This window comes from Coregonus clupeaformis, chromosome 19 (assembly GCF_020615455.1).
Source record: "Coregonus clupeaformis isolate EN_2021a chromosome 19, ASM2061545v1, whole genome shotgun sequence".
NCBI classification, from domain to species: Eukaryota; Metazoa; Chordata; class Actinopteri; order Salmoniformes; family Salmonidae; genus Coregonus; species Coregonus clupeaformis.
In genome coordinates this window covers 1,857,038-1,874,478 of record NC_059210.1, presented here as the reverse complement: position 1 = coordinate 1,874,478, position 17,441 = coordinate 1,857,038, and the positions used below count along the sequence as shown (strand labels likewise).

General features: G+C 44.5%; 1 protein-coding gene across 1 annotated transcript in view; it reads right to left on the bottom strand.

Moving 5' to 3' along the window:
- Positions 1 to 13,109, bottom strand: part of LOC121554301 (cGMP-specific 3',5'-cyclic phosphodiesterase) — a 105,206-nt gene extending 92,097 nt beyond the window's left edge. Inside the window, exon 1 of the mRNA XM_041867800.2 lies at positions 12,940 to 13,109. Within this exon, the coding sequence (XP_041723734.1) occupies positions 12,940 to 12,944 (5 nt within the window). The 5' untranslated portion in view covers positions 12,945 to 13,109. The remainder of the gene's footprint in view (positions 1 to 12,939) is intronic.
- Between the last annotated feature and the right edge of the window lie 4,332 nt (positions 13,110 to 17,441).

The following is a 17,441-nucleotide window of genomic DNA, read 5'->3' as shown; positions in this document are numbered from 1 at the left end:
AGCAGGGACGGGCCGAACCGGGCTGACGATGCGCACCACAGGCTTGGTGCGGGGAGCAGGAACGGGCCGGACCAGGCTGACGACGCGCACCCCTGTCTTGGTGCGGGGAGCAGGAACAGGCCGGGCCGGGCTGGTGACGCGCACCATTGGCTTGGTGCGGGGAGCAGGAACAGGCCGGGCCGGGCTGGCGACGCGCACCATTGGCTTGGTGCGGGGATCAGGAACAGGCCAGACCGGGCTGGCGACGCGCACCATTGGCTTGGTGCGTGGAGCAGGAACGAGCCGGACCGGGCTGACGACGCGCACCATTGGCTTGGTGCGGGGAGCAGGAACAGGCCAGGCCGGGCCGGGCTGGCGACGCGCACCATTGGCTTGGTGCGGGGAGCAGGAACAGGCCGGGCCGGGCTGGCGACGCGCACCATTGGCTTGGTGCGGGGAGCAGGAACAGGCCGGGCTGGCGACGCGCACCGTAGGCTTGGTGCGAGAGGCAGGAACAGACCAGGCTGGCGACGCGCATCACAGGCTTGGTGCGAGGGACAGGAACAGGCCGGACCGCACTGGGAACACACACCACTGGCCTTACCCGGGGATCAGGAACGGGCCGGACCGGACTGGCAACACACCTCAGTACCTCTCGCCGTGCCTCTACATTTTCCTTCCCTCTACTCGCCAATGGCTCCCGTAACCCGGTGGCCTTCTCTCCTCGTCCACTAACTCGCCCCTTATCTGCCTCCAGCAGTCCCGTCGTCCACGGTGTGAGCCCCCCCCTAAACATTTATTGGGTTCGTCTCTCCCCCGTGGCTATGGCCTCCATGGCTCTCGCCAGACTCTCCAGCCTCTGCTCCCAAGTCCAACCTCTCTCCTCCTCACGCTGCTTGACCCAGTCGAGGTGGATATCTGCTAGAGTTACCTCTGGCGTTGGCTCCTGGACACGCTGCTTGACCCAGTCGAGGTGGATATCCGCTAGAGTTACCTCTGGCGTTGGCTCCTGGACACGCTGCTTGGTCCAGTTTTGGTGGGATCTTCTGTCACGATCGTCGTAGGGAGTGGACCAATGCGCAGCGCGATGAGTGAACATACTTTATTTTGATTCACCACACGAAACAAAACAACAAAACGATACGTGAAGTCCTAGGTAACAGACACAAACCATACACGGAACAAGATCCCACAAAACACTGTGGAAAACAGGCTGCCTAAGTATGGTTCCCAATCAGAGACAACAAGCAACAGCTGACACTCGTTGCCTCTGATTGAGAACCACCCCGGCCAACACAGAAACACATGAGCTAGATAAAGAACCTAGAACACAAATACATAGAAACTACACACCCTGGCTCAACATAACAGAGTCCCAGAGCCAGGGCGTGACAACAACAAAATGTGGAAAAAGTCATGGGGAGTGAATACTTTCTGAAGTGAAAGGAAATCGCTCAGGGATTTCACCATGAGGCCAATAGTGACTTTAAAACAGTTACAGAGTTTAATGGCTGTGAAAGCACTGTAAGTCATTTTCTTATGGTATCTGTACTTTACTTTTCTATTTCTGACAACTTTTACATTTACTTGACTAAATTTCTAAATAAAATATGTACTTTCTACTCCCATACAATTTCCCTGACACCCAAAAGTACGTGTTACATTTGAGTGTGCAGGCAGGACAGCAATATGGTCCAATTCACGCACCTATCAATATAACGTGTTGTCATCCCTACTGCCTCTGATCTGGCGGACTAACTAAACACAAATACTGTGTTTGTAAATGATGTCTAAGTGTTGGAGTGTGCCCCTGGCTGTCTGAAAAAATAAAGAATTAAATTGTGCAGTCTGGTTTGCTTAATAAAGAATTTGATGTATAGCATTTACTTTTTACTTTTACTCAAGTATGACAATTGAGTACTTTTTCCACCACTGTACCTAAGTACATTTAAAACCATGATACTTTTAGACTTTTACTCAAGTAGTATTTTACTGGGTGACTTTCACTTTTACTTGAGTCATTTTCTGTTAAGGTATCTTTACTTTTACTCAAGTATGACAATTTAGTACTTTTTCCACCACTGGTGCTGTGTGTGCAACAATTACTGTATGTCCCATGCCCCACACCATCTTGAAAGGTGTTTACAAACCTTGGTAAATTATTGTACACCATAGTCCCACCGTACACACACACACACAGAGAGGGATGGTGTCATTGCTTATGGACATAAGACTATAAGCAAAGATACGCCTATCCCGAGAGGAACATGTGTACATTCCTAAAATGCCAGCAGCTCACAGATAGTCAGTTCAGCCTGGGTTAAGGAAAAACAGGCAGGCCCTGAACAAAATCCAAGACAGAGAAATGTACAAACTACAGTAGGTTAAATGGATTTCACCTGTAGTAAGTTTGTTTTTACCTCCATTCATCGTGTAATAATATCAAATTATATTAAAAGAATATCCCTATAGGTACTGCAAATATTTCTATCACGTTTACAAAAGAGTGCTCTAACTTCTAAGTATATCCTAAGTTCAAATGCAATGTTCACTCCTTACATCTCTCATTTATCTTGAAAATTGTTTGTATTGATATTCTCAGTTTCGGAATCCCAGACGTGAAAAAAAGCCAAACACATTAGACCCTAAATTGTCTTTTAATGATCTACAGTGCCTTGCAAAAGTATTCATCCCCTTTGGTGTTTTTCCTATTTTGTTGCATTACAACCTGTAATTTTAATTGATTTTTATTTGGATTTCATGTGATGGACATATACAAAATAGTCCAAATTGGTGAAGTGAAATGAAAAAATAACTTGTTTCAAGTAATTTGAACAAATAAATAACGAAAAAGAGGTGCGTGCATATGTATTCACCCCCTTTGCTATGAAGTCCCTAAATAAGATCTGGTGCAACCAATTACCTTCAGAAGTCACATAATTAGTTAAATAAAGTCCACCTGTGTGCAATCTAAGTGTCACATGATCTTAGTATATATACACCTGTTCTGAAAGGCCCCAGGGTCTGCAACACCACTAAGCAAGGGGCACCACGAAGCAAGTGGCACCATGAAGACCAAGCAGCTCTCCAAACAGGTCAGGGACAAAGTTGTCGAGAAGTACAGATCAGGGTTGGGTTATAACAAAATGTCAGAAACGTTGAACATCCCAAGGAGCACCATTAAATCCATTTTTTTTAAATGGAAAGAATATGGCACCACAACAAACCTGCCAAGAGAGGGCCGCCCACCAAAACTCACAGAACATGCAAGGAGGGCATTCATCAGAGAGGCAACAAAGAGACCAAAGATAACCCTGAAGGAGCTGCAAAGCTCCACAGCGGCGATTGGAGTATCTGTCCATAGGACCACTTTAAGCCGTACACTCCACAGAGCTGGGCTTTACGGAAGAGTGGCCATAAAGAAATAAGCAAACACGTTTGGTGTTCGCCAAAAGGCATGTGGGAGACTCCCCAAACATATGGAAGAAGGTACTCTGTTCAGATGAGACTAAAATTTAGGTTTTTGGCCATCAAGGAAAACGTTATGTCTGGCGCAAACCCAACACCTCTCATCACCCCGAGAACACCATCCCCACAGTGAAGCATGGTGGTGGCAGCATCATGCTGTGGGGATGTTTTTCATCGGCAGGGACTGGGAAACTGGTCAGAATTGAAGGAATGATGGATGGCGCTAAATACAGGGAAATTCTTGAGGGAAACCTGTTTCAGTCTTCAGGATATTTGAGACTGGGACGGAGTTTCACCTTCCAGCAGGACAATGACCCTAAGCACACTGCAAAAGCAACAATCGAGTGGTTTAAGGGGAAACGTTTAAATGTCTTGGAATGGCCTAGTCAAAGCCCAGACCTCAATCCAATTGAGAATCTGTGGTATGACTTAAAGATTGCTGTACACCAGCGGAACCCATCCAACGTGAAGGAGCTGGAGCAGTTTTGCCTTGAAGAATGGGCAAAAATCCCAGTGGCTAGATGTGCCAAGCTTATAGAGACATACCCCAAGAGACTTGCAGCTGTAATTGCTGCAAAAGGTGGCTCTACAAAATATTGACTTTGGGGGGGTGAATAGTTATGCACGCTCAAGTTTTCTGTTTTTTTGTCTTATTTCTTGTTTGTTTTACAAAAAAAAGTATTTTGTATCTTCAAAGTGGTAGGCATGTTGTGTAAATGAAATGATACAAACCCCCCAAAAATCAATTTTAACTCCAGGTTGTAAGGCAACAAAATAGGAAAAATGCCAAGGGGGGTGAATACTTTCGCAAGCCACTGTATATTTGGTAACACTGAGGCTCCTTATACAATTTCAGATATTGTGGGAGGATCGTTAGTTGCTTGGCAACTGGGGGCGAGAGGTGGCGGTTTTGTGAGTCTTTCCTGCCTTCCTCTTGCTGGTTCAGGAAGAGCCTCTTGGAGGCGTATCAGCAACACGATGATGCCCCCATTTATCATCGTTGTGTATTTTTCATATAGGCATGGAGCCGCAGATGGCGAACAACGGATGGGTATATCTGCTGCTAGTTACAGACCTCTGGGGGAGATACTACAGGGATTGGATGATGACTTTACAGGAAAGACCTTGCAAAACAATGTGTAGACTACGGTAAGGCCAAGAGAAAAAAATAAGAAAGACCAACACGAACATCTGCCGTACTCAGCGGATTACCATCCTATCGGCATGTTAAATCGCCACCGTTTGTTGACACCAGAGAGGAAGAAGCGAAGCGAGAGGGTCCAACCCTGTCAAAATCTGTCCACGGGTGAATACAGCAATAAGCAGACCGATAACCAGACCGCCTGCCTTCCTGCCTTTGGGACGACTCCCATTGTTAGGGCAGTGACAAGACCATCTCGTCATTATATACAGTATCTCTGTTGACACCCAGCAGGTGATCTACTGCGCATTGGCAACTTGTCCTTAACATGCAAGGCCCTACACTAGTGTAAAAGTCAATCGCTAGTCAATATAGCACAGGGCTACAGGTTTGTAATGCCCTGTCATACTTTGATAGAACAGTCCTTGGGTTATCTAACCTGATGTGGTTTATGGGGACAGTGCTCTCCTAATTGTTCTCCTAATTGCCATTGTGGGGATCCGGTGGGGCTTAACGAGTGTGCAACTCATTTGCTTTTCTCCCTGGTATGTAATTGATGCCAGTTGATGTCATTGAGAGCCTTCACTTGCCTTAATCAGCAAGTCACTGATTAAAAACTAAGATTACAACCAGTAGATACCTGCCACGGCCATCAAAGACTCAAGTAATTCAAGATTATGGGAAACAATAACACATTAACTAATATCGATTTCCACTTTGAGTTACAATAGTTCTGGGAACACAATCCTAGAACTCTCTGTTGTACACTGAGGTAATAATAATAGTAATATATGTTCCTATCCCATCCTCCAGTCACCCTATCCCAAGGCACTGCCAGACTGCAGTGTTATCTGGTAATAAGTGTCGAAACAGACTGATAACCTGTTAATTCCCTGCGAGTGGTTCTGAACTTTAGTCGGTAAAGCCAGAAGCACCTTTGACAGAACTTTCGAACAGTAATCAGTCCCCTAACGCTGGGGTGTTTTTACTGTGATACACACTGTCACTAGGGAGAGTTCCATGCACAACAACAAGACAAATTCACATCAGCATTGTCGATAGGTAATACAACAACAAGACAAATTCACATCAACTTTGCTTCTTATTTTGATGTAGGAAGAGAAACAGCCACGTGTGATGACAGAGAGAGATACATATTTATATTCTAACCAAGTGGTGTTCATGCATTCTTATCAAATCATGTGTTTTCACAACGTTCTTTTCATCAACATGACCATTTTCATTATGGCTCCAACAATACTACTATTGTGAGGGTAAACTGCCCTTCTTCCACTTCCTGAAAATCTCCCAGAACAATGTGTGAGGCAGAACAACCCATCACCCTCATTCCCCCACACCTCATTCCTCCCATTTTGACACATTCTATTAGATGATAAATGTATTTTAAAGAAATCCATTAATTCCAACAGAGAGGCCTTGGCGTCTGGTGCAGTGGCAGCAAGCAGCAGACTGGCAGCTCCACCTATACCCTAACTGAATTATCCCACTGCTGTGTCTGGGCTGTGTGTGGAGCTGTGGGGCTATAGAGCTCTGGTGCTCTGGGGGCTGGCAGTGGTGGGTGATGAATGTGTGGCATTAGGCGCCAGAGATGTTGGAGATGAGCAGGCTCCTGGGCATCCATCAGCGCCCAGGGAGGTCTGTCTGGGTATAGCCAGATGCCCAGGGTGCCTGGTTGGCACAGTCGTCTGGCGGGCACAAACACATACAGAAAGGTAGAGAGGGAGCTTGTGCGGGAGAGACAAAGAGGGAGACAGAGAGACAGAGAGAGAGAAAGAAAGAGAGAGAGAGAGAGAGAGAGAGAGAGAGAGAGAGAGAGAGAGAGAGAGAGAGAGAGAGAGAGAGAGCAAAAGAGAGAGCAAAAGAGAGAGAGAGAGAGAGAGCAAAAGAGAGAGCAAAAGAGAGAGAGAGAGAGAGAGAGAGAGAGAGAGAGAGAGAGAGAGAGAGAGAGAGAGAGAGAGAGAGAGAGAGAAAAAGAGAGAGACAGCACCATCATCCCCTGGGTGGTTCGGCTAGGCTCTTTCTAATAGATATTAATGATGCTGCCACTTTGTGAGAGAGGCTGGTAAACATTGTTTAGTTTGCAATGTTTTGGTTTTAGGGATTCGTCCACTTGTCAAAGGTGTGATGAATGCCCTTCATTACTGTGCATGCTTTAACCAATGTGCTCCTAGTTGAGTGCTTGTTAACTCGGTGACTAATTGAGAAATGTGATTGGCACCCTGTTTTTATAACCGTTGTTTTCGTTGTCTGAGGTGTGGCCAACCAGGGGATAAGGTGCAGGTGAGAGGGAAGCTACGTTTGAGTGAAGCTGTGGCAGAGCTCTTTTGGATGCCTTGGTTTTGTTAAGAGAAGTATGATTTGATAGATGATGCCCGGAGTTAGTTAGCTGTCATTCTTTCCCTCCACTTGCACTGAAACCTGTTTTTGTTTGATTTTATTTTGTAATTGTTTTGTGCTATATCCTCCCTCCATTTTCGTGCGAAGCTAACTGGTTTATTTATGGATACTGACATTTGGAGGGAAATAAAATAAACTGAAGCGTGACCTGCCTCTGACCGTCCTTCTATGTTCTTCCACTCAATCCCAAACTAAAAGAACCTGTGTAGCCTGTGGTATAAATGCTATTTAGACATCCCTATACTCTTGGTGTAAACCTAGAGTGGTGTAGTCGGATCTATGGTACTGAATTGAGTTTAGTCACAGCCCCTCTCGGCCAGGATGTAACACATTCAACTCAACAAGGTAAATGTCAAAATATAGTAGCCTACCTACAATGTGAGCAGAAATACATTTATGTTACCAATTTTGCCCTCTAATGTTTATATCAAAGAATAATTCTCAACAGGTGTGTTTCCATGAATAACATTTTACTTGGCTTAAATTGAGGTTGAAATCAAATATAACTTTAAGAAGCCATCATTGGCCTGAAAATCTTTGACCCCCCTGTCAGTTGTCATGTCGTCTAGTATAGTGGTTCCCAACTCCAGCCATTGAGTACCCACAACAGTACACCTTTTTATTGTATCCCCAGACAAGCACACCTGATCTAGTAGACCAGACACAGACACATGATGACCCATCTTCCCAGCAGCTACCTCCATCACACAAACTTCCTAGCCTAGGACAGGACAGGAGACAAAAATGAAGCATATGACTCAGGAGAGTGCTAGAGATGGATATGGCCATATTTAGGTATCAAATATTCCATCTTCCTCCTACATCCCTTTTGTTTATTCTCACCCACTCAGAGAATTATTGAATTACATTTCTCTCCTTGCATAAATGCTTAGACGTGCGAGAGCGAGACACTCACCTTGGAAGCGGAAACGTGTCCTAGATTTAGTTTCCATCCGACAGGGCAAGCGTCAGCGACACGCTATCATAGCTCAGACCCCATAGGAAATACATGGCCTGGTCAGTGTAAGTGTTTGAGCTATACATTAGTAGCACTCAATCATGTTACCCTTGAGTCAAATCTGAAGTATTCTTTTAGAGCCTGAAAGCTTGGAGTCATGTTTTTCATCTTTTCTGCAGCCCCTGTCAAACCTCCCCAGACCTTAGGTGGGAGGGTGTGAAGCTAAGACGTGAAACCCAGACCTCTGCATAACATAATAGTCTACCACGTTTTCCCCCATTCCATTCTACCTTAGATATACAACCTAAACTAAGAAGCAATGGACTTTTCCACATCTGTTAACTTCATCCTCTTCTCTTGTTTGGCCACGGCACTTCTACTCATCTCGTTTCTTGGTTATTTTTAAGCAAGCGGCACTTGGAATAACTCACGTCCCGAAATTGATATTTGGGACGGACACAATGGGAACTTGGCACTGCACCTGAGGGAATAAGTGACTCATGAAACCTCAACAAAAATGTCAGCCGTCACCACATCACTGAGGTCTCACTCCATTACCAGAAAAAAAGGGAGATTGTGTGCGTGTGCGTGTGCGTGTGTATGTGTGTGAGACATGAAACGGTCTCCCGAGGGACATACTGTAGATCAGATATGCATCTTTCAACTTTGCCTTCTCTTTCCCCCTCTGGACAATTGTCATTCCCCGGTGATGAGAAGCACATGGCCTGTTGCTTACATGTTCCCATTATAAAGTAATAACTTCCAAGCGGGGCTTGCAGGCCTAATCCAAATGAAGCCTGTGACTCAGCCATTAATAAAACGGATAGAACCCTTTAGGGCTTTTCTTTTTAGCAAATATATATTTATAAACAGCAGCAGCACACCAGTATGTGTGTATCTTATCAGGGATTTGAAAGGTGGGTTGGGGCTGCAAATGTAGTTGGAGCACAGAGATGTATAGAGATCGCAACGTTGTATCTCTATACAACGTTGGCAGCGCCATTGAGGTCGTCAATTTTCTTCTTCTACTAGTTCTATGAGTTGGTAAACAAATTGAAAGGGTGAATACTGACACCTGGAGTGTGTTGTTTGAACAGGTATAAAGACAAGGTTGGTGATTTACTGCCACCTGCAGCTATGGAATGTTTGCTAACAAGTATTCATTGGCTGATCCCTCCTGGTGACCTGGATCAGGGATCATCAACTAGATTCAGCCACGGGACGATTTTTTATTGAGCGGGTGGTCGGGGGCCGGAACTTAATTACAAATCATTTGTAGACTGCAAATTGATCGGAAGAAGCCCAAACAGATATAATATTTGACTAAAATATAATAATTTCAAACCTTGCTTACATATGTATACGATCACGTGTGTCTCTATATTATGCATGGGAATAGATAGGAACAGATTTCCCCCTAAAAAATCACTTGGAGCTGATTTCCTGCTGTTTTTACAGTCTTTTATGTCCAACAATGAAAATGATTAATAATACCAAATATTTAAATATCTATTTTTCTTTGCAAATAAAACCACCCGCGGTCCGCCAGTTGGGGAACCCTGACCTGGATGGAATTATGTGATCCTTCCTTAACCCATAGGAAGTCCCACCGAGTTGACTACTTCAAAACCAAACCTTAACCCATAACTTACCAATCGGAATTAATGCCTAAACTTAAGTGTCAAAACTCAATGTTTATCCCCCCTCACCTCCATAGACTAGACGTAACATAGGTAACGTAAATCCGGGACACTCAAATTAGTATGATATGTTTGGTATGGTTACATAAGACAGAAAGTTACTTAAGGTAAAAACGAAAGGAGGGTGGTTGGTCGGGGTGGATGGGTACATGTCACAGGAGGTTGGTGGAACCTTAATTGGGGAGGACGGGCTCATGGTAATGGCTGGAGCGTAATGAGTGGAATGGTATCAATACATCAAACACATGTTTGATGCCATTCCATTTACTCCATTCCAGCTATTATTATGAGCCGTTCTCCCCTCAGCAGCCTCCACTGGTACATATATGACGTGAATCTCATCAAGGATAACTTTAGCATTTTAGCTAATTAGCAACTTTGCAACTACTTAGTACTTTTGAGCTACTTTGCAACTACTTAGCATGTTAGCTAACCCTTCCCCTAACCCTAACCTTAACCCTTTAACCTAATTCCTAACCCTAACCTTAACCCTAACCCTAACCTTAACCCATAGCCTAGCTAACTTTAGCCACCTACCTAACGCTAGCGTTAGCCACCTAGCCAACATTAGCCACAACAAATTGGAATTAGTAACATATCATACAAATTGCAATTCGTAACGTCATTCGAATTGCAATTCGTAATATATCATACGAATTGGAATTTGTAATACATCATACTAAATGGATGATGGACATCCACAAATTAATACATACCATACGAAACGTAACATATCATACTAAATGGAGTGTGCCGGATTTACGTACAAAATAATACAATATGCTCTGAGACCAAGTTGTGAATATTGAAGTCAGACACTGTCAAACCATGAGATCTTATTGCAAAAGACACTATTAACAGGCAATTCTGGTGTGTTATCACTTGAGAGCAGAGTGCAAGACAAAGACTGCAGTCTGATGTAATGTTATTCTGAAGTTAAACGTTGACCATTATCTCTTCAATTTCACCAATCAAATTCCTCTAGTCAAAAACACCCCATCGGTCAAGAGACACTGCTCCAGCATTACATTCATGTACACACCATCAGTATTGGCCACAGGTAGCCTAACATTTAGAGTGTTGGGCCAATAACCGAAAGGTCGCTAGTTTGAATCCCTGAGCCGACAAGGTGAAAAATCTGTCTAGTGTCCTTGAGCAAGGCACTTATTGCTCCAGGGTCGCCATTGATAATGGCAGACCCTGGCTGTGACCCCAGTTTCTGAGAGTGTCTCAGGGTGAGTTGGGAAATGCAAAAAAAATACATTTCCAAATCACACATGAGTATAATACACACTTGTACATGTGTGAAACACAAGACAAATATAAGCACCCACCAAATTATTATAATACTTGCTCAGTTACATCAACACATTTTGTCCATCAACATACTCAGCCTTTTCAAAAGATCAAAGAGCTCTCCACAACAATTAAGATCCCGACAGACATCCGCACCAAAACCACCAGCAAGGGACCCACAAATCCAAAGAAATGCCCCAGAGACATTTCCACAACAGGACTAACAAAACCAGATTGTTGGGCAGAATGAGTAACAGACCAGAACAGACCAAAAAGCTGCGAAGAAGTAGCCATCTATAGTCAGAACAAACAACAAACTCATCCCCAGCATCAGGTACTGTAATCTACTGTGACGGAACCCTCTCCTATCTGCCGTCACAGATAAGCCAGCAGGACTGCAGGCAATACTTAGCTGATAAAGAGAAAAATGCAAAGAATTCTTCCCTGAGTCCAGTCTTAGGCAGAACTAGAACAATATGTGCAGAGGGCCAGTGCTGATGCCCTCTGATGAAGCACTGTGGTTAGTTAAGAACAGAGGGAGAGGCCCCATAGTTAGTAGGGAAGGATGTGCCTTTTGTGTTCGATGACCTTATAAAATGGGTGACAACGAGAGAAGAGACAGTTGGTGGACAGAGAGAGAGAGAAGGGGAGGGAGAAAGAGAAAGAAGGAGAGAGAAACATGCTGTCTCTAGAGTTTAACAAGGAAACTGACCAGTAGGGAATCCCTAAGCTTCCTCCATACAGACTCCAGTCCTCACAGGGTTTGGGCAAATCAGGATAGTCCACTCTAAAAGGTTAGAGGTCAGAGGTGATGCTGCCCAATGGGTTTGTCTCTTTGGCTCAATACAGATGTTTCAGAGGAATCTCTTCCTCCAAGGGTCTGACACAGACACAGACACAGACTCCCATGACTCCAGCGAAGACGGGCTTCACTCCGAGAAAAGCTGTGTTCCAAGTAGCCACTGGCGAAGTTTACTGTGACGTGTGTTTATTAAAATGTTACTTACATCACCATGGATGCGCATAGGGCAACGTGTAAAAGAGACTATTCTGGCTATTCTGGCAAATTGAAGCACGAGCTGGGAGCTGTCAAAGAGCGAAAGAAAAGAGACTAGACATACGCAGCAGGGTTACAAAACGCATGCCACTACAGTTGCTAACGCTAAACGCAGGACAATAAATACAGTCTGGAGACGACCCGGGAAAAACAAGCCTACGTGTTGGAAAAGTCTTGGACTGTGAGCGAATGTAAATCATAGGGACGTAAATGCCCCCGCTCTGAGACAGTGGGGCCACTTAAGTTGTTTTTCGTCTGCCTGGCGTTACTTCCACGCCAGTGTAAAAGTTTCACTCAGAAAGAATTAGGTTGGGAGGTTGTTCCATTATGGACGGTCAATTATAGTCACAGGTCTGCTCCGATGCCATGCACTTAAAGTAATGCCGTCTAGCAGACACACATCCACTTGCACACACACACGCATGCAGGCATGCACACCCACGCACACTCCAGAGGAGGCTGGTGGGAGGAGCTCTAGGAGGACAGGCTCATTATAATGGCAGGAATGGAATGACAAGTTGTTTCCATGTATTTGATGTGTTTGGTACCATTCCATTGATTTAATTCCAGCTATTGCAATGAGCCCGTCCTCCTATAGCTCCTCCCACCAGCCTCATCTGGCACACACACACACACACACACATAAACACACTCCTAAATGCCAGAAGTGATTTCTGGTTGTGTGTGTGAGCACAGTGTGTTCTCAGTTTCATAATAGTCCCTTAACCCTATGAAGTACACCCATAACTCATCAGAGCTTCTGGGATAAACACTCGTAAACACACACACACACACACACACATCCCATACACACACCCACTCACTCTCCCAGCCACAGCGATGGGAACGACGATAAACGAACAGACAAATGGTGGTTGCGGTCGGGACGACACAGCATCCCCTCTATCACTGCAGTACTCACCCCATGGTGGAGGAATGCGTTCCTTCTCTCTTCTGACCACTGCTGCTACCACTGAACACTCAGTCTGACACCAGAGACAAGGGGTTTCCTCTCTTCTCCTCTCTTCTCTGTTTCTTCCTCTCTCTCTTTTTCTCCTCTCCTCTCGTGTTAAACTTTTCCCCTTTCTGGTGAGGGCTCCGGGAGGACTGGATGTTTATTTATATCCTTTTTTGGGACTAGAGGGGATGGAGGAATAGATGGGATGGAGGGATGGAGAGAGGGATTCAGAATTGCTCCCTCTCTGCCAAGGCGGAGAACTCGCTGGCCCCCACCGCTACAACCCCTTCTTCCACCCCTCCACCTCTCTCACCCTCCCCCCTTACCCCCCTCCCTCCCTACTGTGCAGCCCTGCAGGGATAGAGAGCTGGACTGCGCTGGGACCTCTTGTTGTAACGTGGTCTCATTCTCCCCCTGTCTTTCTCTTTCCCCCTCTCTCTTCTCTTTTCCCTCCCTCTCCATCTCTCCCTTTACTGTATATCTCCCTATCTCCCAACAACTCTCAGAAGACACATGCTCTTCAAATATACAGGTCCATTAATCATGTGTGTTTCTAAGTGAGTAAAACGGTTGGCATTGAACTCTCAGGTCCACCACTCCCTCTAACTAGACTCTATGATCAAGTCCTGATTGGTACTGGGATTGACCTGCTGGGACACAGATATTCCCTCTCCACTCCTCTCCTCTGTCCTCTACACCTCCCTAGTAACAAGGAGCTTCAGAAGTTGAAAACAACAGGGAAATCACAGTGTCTGGGGTGAGACATGATGCAACTGTATGTGTTAGCAACTGTGTGTGTGTGTATGGGATGTGTGAGCTGTTGGATGTAGTCTGAGGGTTTGGCTGTTTCTAATTGTTCATTCCCATCACTGAGGCTATGTGTGTGTATGTGTGTGTATGTGTGTGCGTACAACCTCATGGGAGTGTGTGTGGCATGAGTGACGGTGCATGTAAGGTCTAAGGTGTGTGTGTCACCTGCTGTGGCGTGAGGATGTGTTAAGCTTTGTTCCCTCTGGATGAAAGGAGACCCCAACAGACCCGCTGGGTGGTTGGTCCCCTGCTTCAAAGGTTAGGAGGTTCAAAGAGACATCCTATTCCTATGCCAAATGTTAAATTTCTTTGCTTACATCTGGTTCCTTTAGATGTGTGTCATGTAAAGTCCTCCAAGCCTTTTTTCTTTTGTATTCTCTAGTGATTATCTTAATATCTTTATAGGTCATCAAAAGGATGACACAACTCAGATGTAGGCCTATCTTGTTTTTATTTCATATTTTACCCCCCCCCCCCGCTCTAACATCCCATTTGGTGTCCTTAGGGCTCGTGACAACCTTCCTGCCTGTGTGTCTTCAGGCCAGTCACAGAATCTGACTGTACAGTGTCCAGTTCAGTGTTTAACCAGCAGGCTAAGGGCCAAAGAGAAGGACACCATTTCCTGTGGGGCAACCCGTGCCAGAACAAACACTGGGGTTCACCCATACATATGATATTTCACTACACACATCTGGATCTGTCTGTGAGGCAAGGGATCTCACTATCACGGAAGTCTGTTTATAATAGTGTTCATATCAGTAGTAAAGACCAGTGGTGCAATAAGGAAGGCGGATACAGGTTATAGAGATAGGAAAGTTAGATAATATTATTGTAGATTTTGATGAGAGATTCTGAATTTAGGCTTTGGAGGCTTGCCGATAATGTTGTCACGTTGCCTAACAGTTTGCTTTGGGATAAGAAGGTGCGTGACATGCGTGCACGTACACATGCATTCACGGACACATGCGCAGACACACACACACGTACACACACACAGAGTCACCCAACTGTTGTTCACACACAATAACAGGTCCTTGGCTTGTACATCTGAGACAGAGCCAGGCTTGAGTGTAGAAATACGCTGGGAATGTACCCAGTCACTGAACACACACACACACACACACACACACACACACACACACACTCCGTGTCCTTACTGGACTCCTTCTTCCATTCTGTCACAGCACAGAACCCCCATCACCACTACCATTTCGGCCCACATGGCTGTATTAGTTGCTGTCAAATCAGGCCCGAGGCAGGCAACTGTCAACATTAGGAGCCAGAATGGGCAACATTCTCTCTACAACAGCTGTTGTTTACAATTTTCACAGTTGGCGCAGCTGTGATCTCTAGCTCCACTCAGAGTGTTATGGCTATATGAACTCCACATTGACATAGTGGTCCATGTGTCAATCAACTGGGCCACTATAATATAATAATTATAATTGACGGATGGTTTGTCATTGTGGAAGTATCACTATTATATCTCATTTGCCAGGCAGTATTATGGCCCTGTGTTTTTCAAGACCACATGAGGAAAACACCCTGGTACTGTAACACAACAGGTAAAGGGAAATAACATGCTTCACTCTTATTCTCTTGAGTAAAGAAATGAAAGGGTCCTTGGAATCAAAAATAGATCCCATCAAATATGAAGAAATGCCAGCACAGTACCAAAACAACAGGTAGAGAAAGGTCTACACTTTGTATCCGTTTAATTAAAAATAGATGAATGAATTCACCCGAGTTGTTATAAAGGACTTATACAAGAGCTTTGTGTGACCTGACAAGGACATTGTCCATTTACAATAAGACCCTGGACCAAAACATGATTCATATCCACGGTGACCATAATAGCTTCTGAAAGCCCAGATAATGAAGTGGACATTATGACAACTGAGAGGAGATAGGGTGACAGACTGGGCAGTCTCTCTGTGTGTATGTCCACGCATCCTGTTCTTTCATCTCTATTATGATTCACTTCTCTTTCTACTCCTCCTCTCATCCCTCCTCTAACTGGTCCCAGTAGTGGTTTGATGTGGGAGAAAAAGGAAAACTGATTAAACATATCTCCTATTGAATTCATTGAAGAGAAAGACAGTCCATTCAGCCACAGTTAATCACAGATCAAATTCGTTTTTTTTCTCACCCATAGGCTCATTTCCAATTCATAGATCTGTTTAGGATTTGAAACGCCGGTCGGCCCTGTTCAGCTTCAAATGGTCTGCTGGCACTTTCTTCCTCTCTCGGTCTTTCCAGTCCCTGCCTGACATAACTTCAGTCTTGTTAATTTGACGTGGATGATTGACCAGGAAATGATTGACACAGACCAGTGAAACTGGATGCAAGGAGTAGCCCAAATGGACACTGTTTGGATCCACTGCTCAGCTCATTGAAGCAAGGTTGTTCTGAAGAGACCTCTCTACCACTGTGAGGAAGAACATTGGGCTGTGTGTGTGTGTGTGTTACGGCTCACTGTGAATCTCTCTTTATACCATCTTCTCCATGAATATATGTATGAATCTGGCTGTGAGCGAGTGTCTGTTCTATTGTCCCCATACAGCGACCGGTGTGTGTGTGTGCATGTATGCTCAGTGTCATATTCTATCAGTGTCTGGGTGAGGTCTTTTCATGTCCACTCCTACTCACACTGCATTCACTGAAAACACATCAATGAGACATTCGGATAAGGTTAGGTGGAAGCCACAGGTGGCTGCTGAGGGGAGAATGGCTCATAATAATGGCCGGAACGGAGCATATTGATTGGCAAACACCTGGAAACCATGTTTGATGTATTTGATACCAGTCCACTGATTCCACTCGTCATGACCACGAGCCCGTTCTCCCCAATTAAGGTGCCACCAACCTCCTGTGGTGGAAGTAAATAAACTGAAAATCCACAGGGAATGGTGTCCATGACAGATACGGGAAGAGTCATTCTGCCCCCAGGTGGCTTACAAATGAACTAACAATGAAAATGCATTTATGCTTCACTCCAGTTCATATGAATGTGCATTTCTAATCAAATCAGTTGCATAAAGGGTCCTTTTAACATTTCTTCACAAATTGGCCTTGAATTAATTATCTACAGTAGCTTTTGTTCCAAGATAGCATTTATATAATATCCCTTAAAAAAATAAACAATACAAATTTAGTAACCAAACACTTACTAAATGCAGCGAGATCACAACTATTCTGGAAGGTTCTGAAAGCTCCTCCATTGCTTGTATATTGCCAGCGTTCCTTTTTCTTGGAAGGACATGACTTGAATCTTTAATGTAAAATGTATTAGTCCAGATCTGCATGGAACACATAAAGGAATCATTTTCCCTAACTTCCGTATCGTCTGCCTGCGGGGCAGTAAAAAAGATAGCATTTCTATCCCTCCTTCTTGAGCACAGAACTAAAAAGGTAATGTCTTTCACCTATTTTGTTATATAAAAGAGATCTCCTAAAGGCTCAGTTTTAGTTTCATGCATAAATCCAGTCAGTTATATTGACGCAATGGCATATCCCTAATGTTGAGGTAACGTTAAGCAATGATCTAAAGTAAAGACTAGTAAACATACACAGAGCGTTCAACTACATATATTTTGTTCTTTGTATAGACATGTTCCTACTAGCACTATATCAACTGAATTACACATTTGCATAAA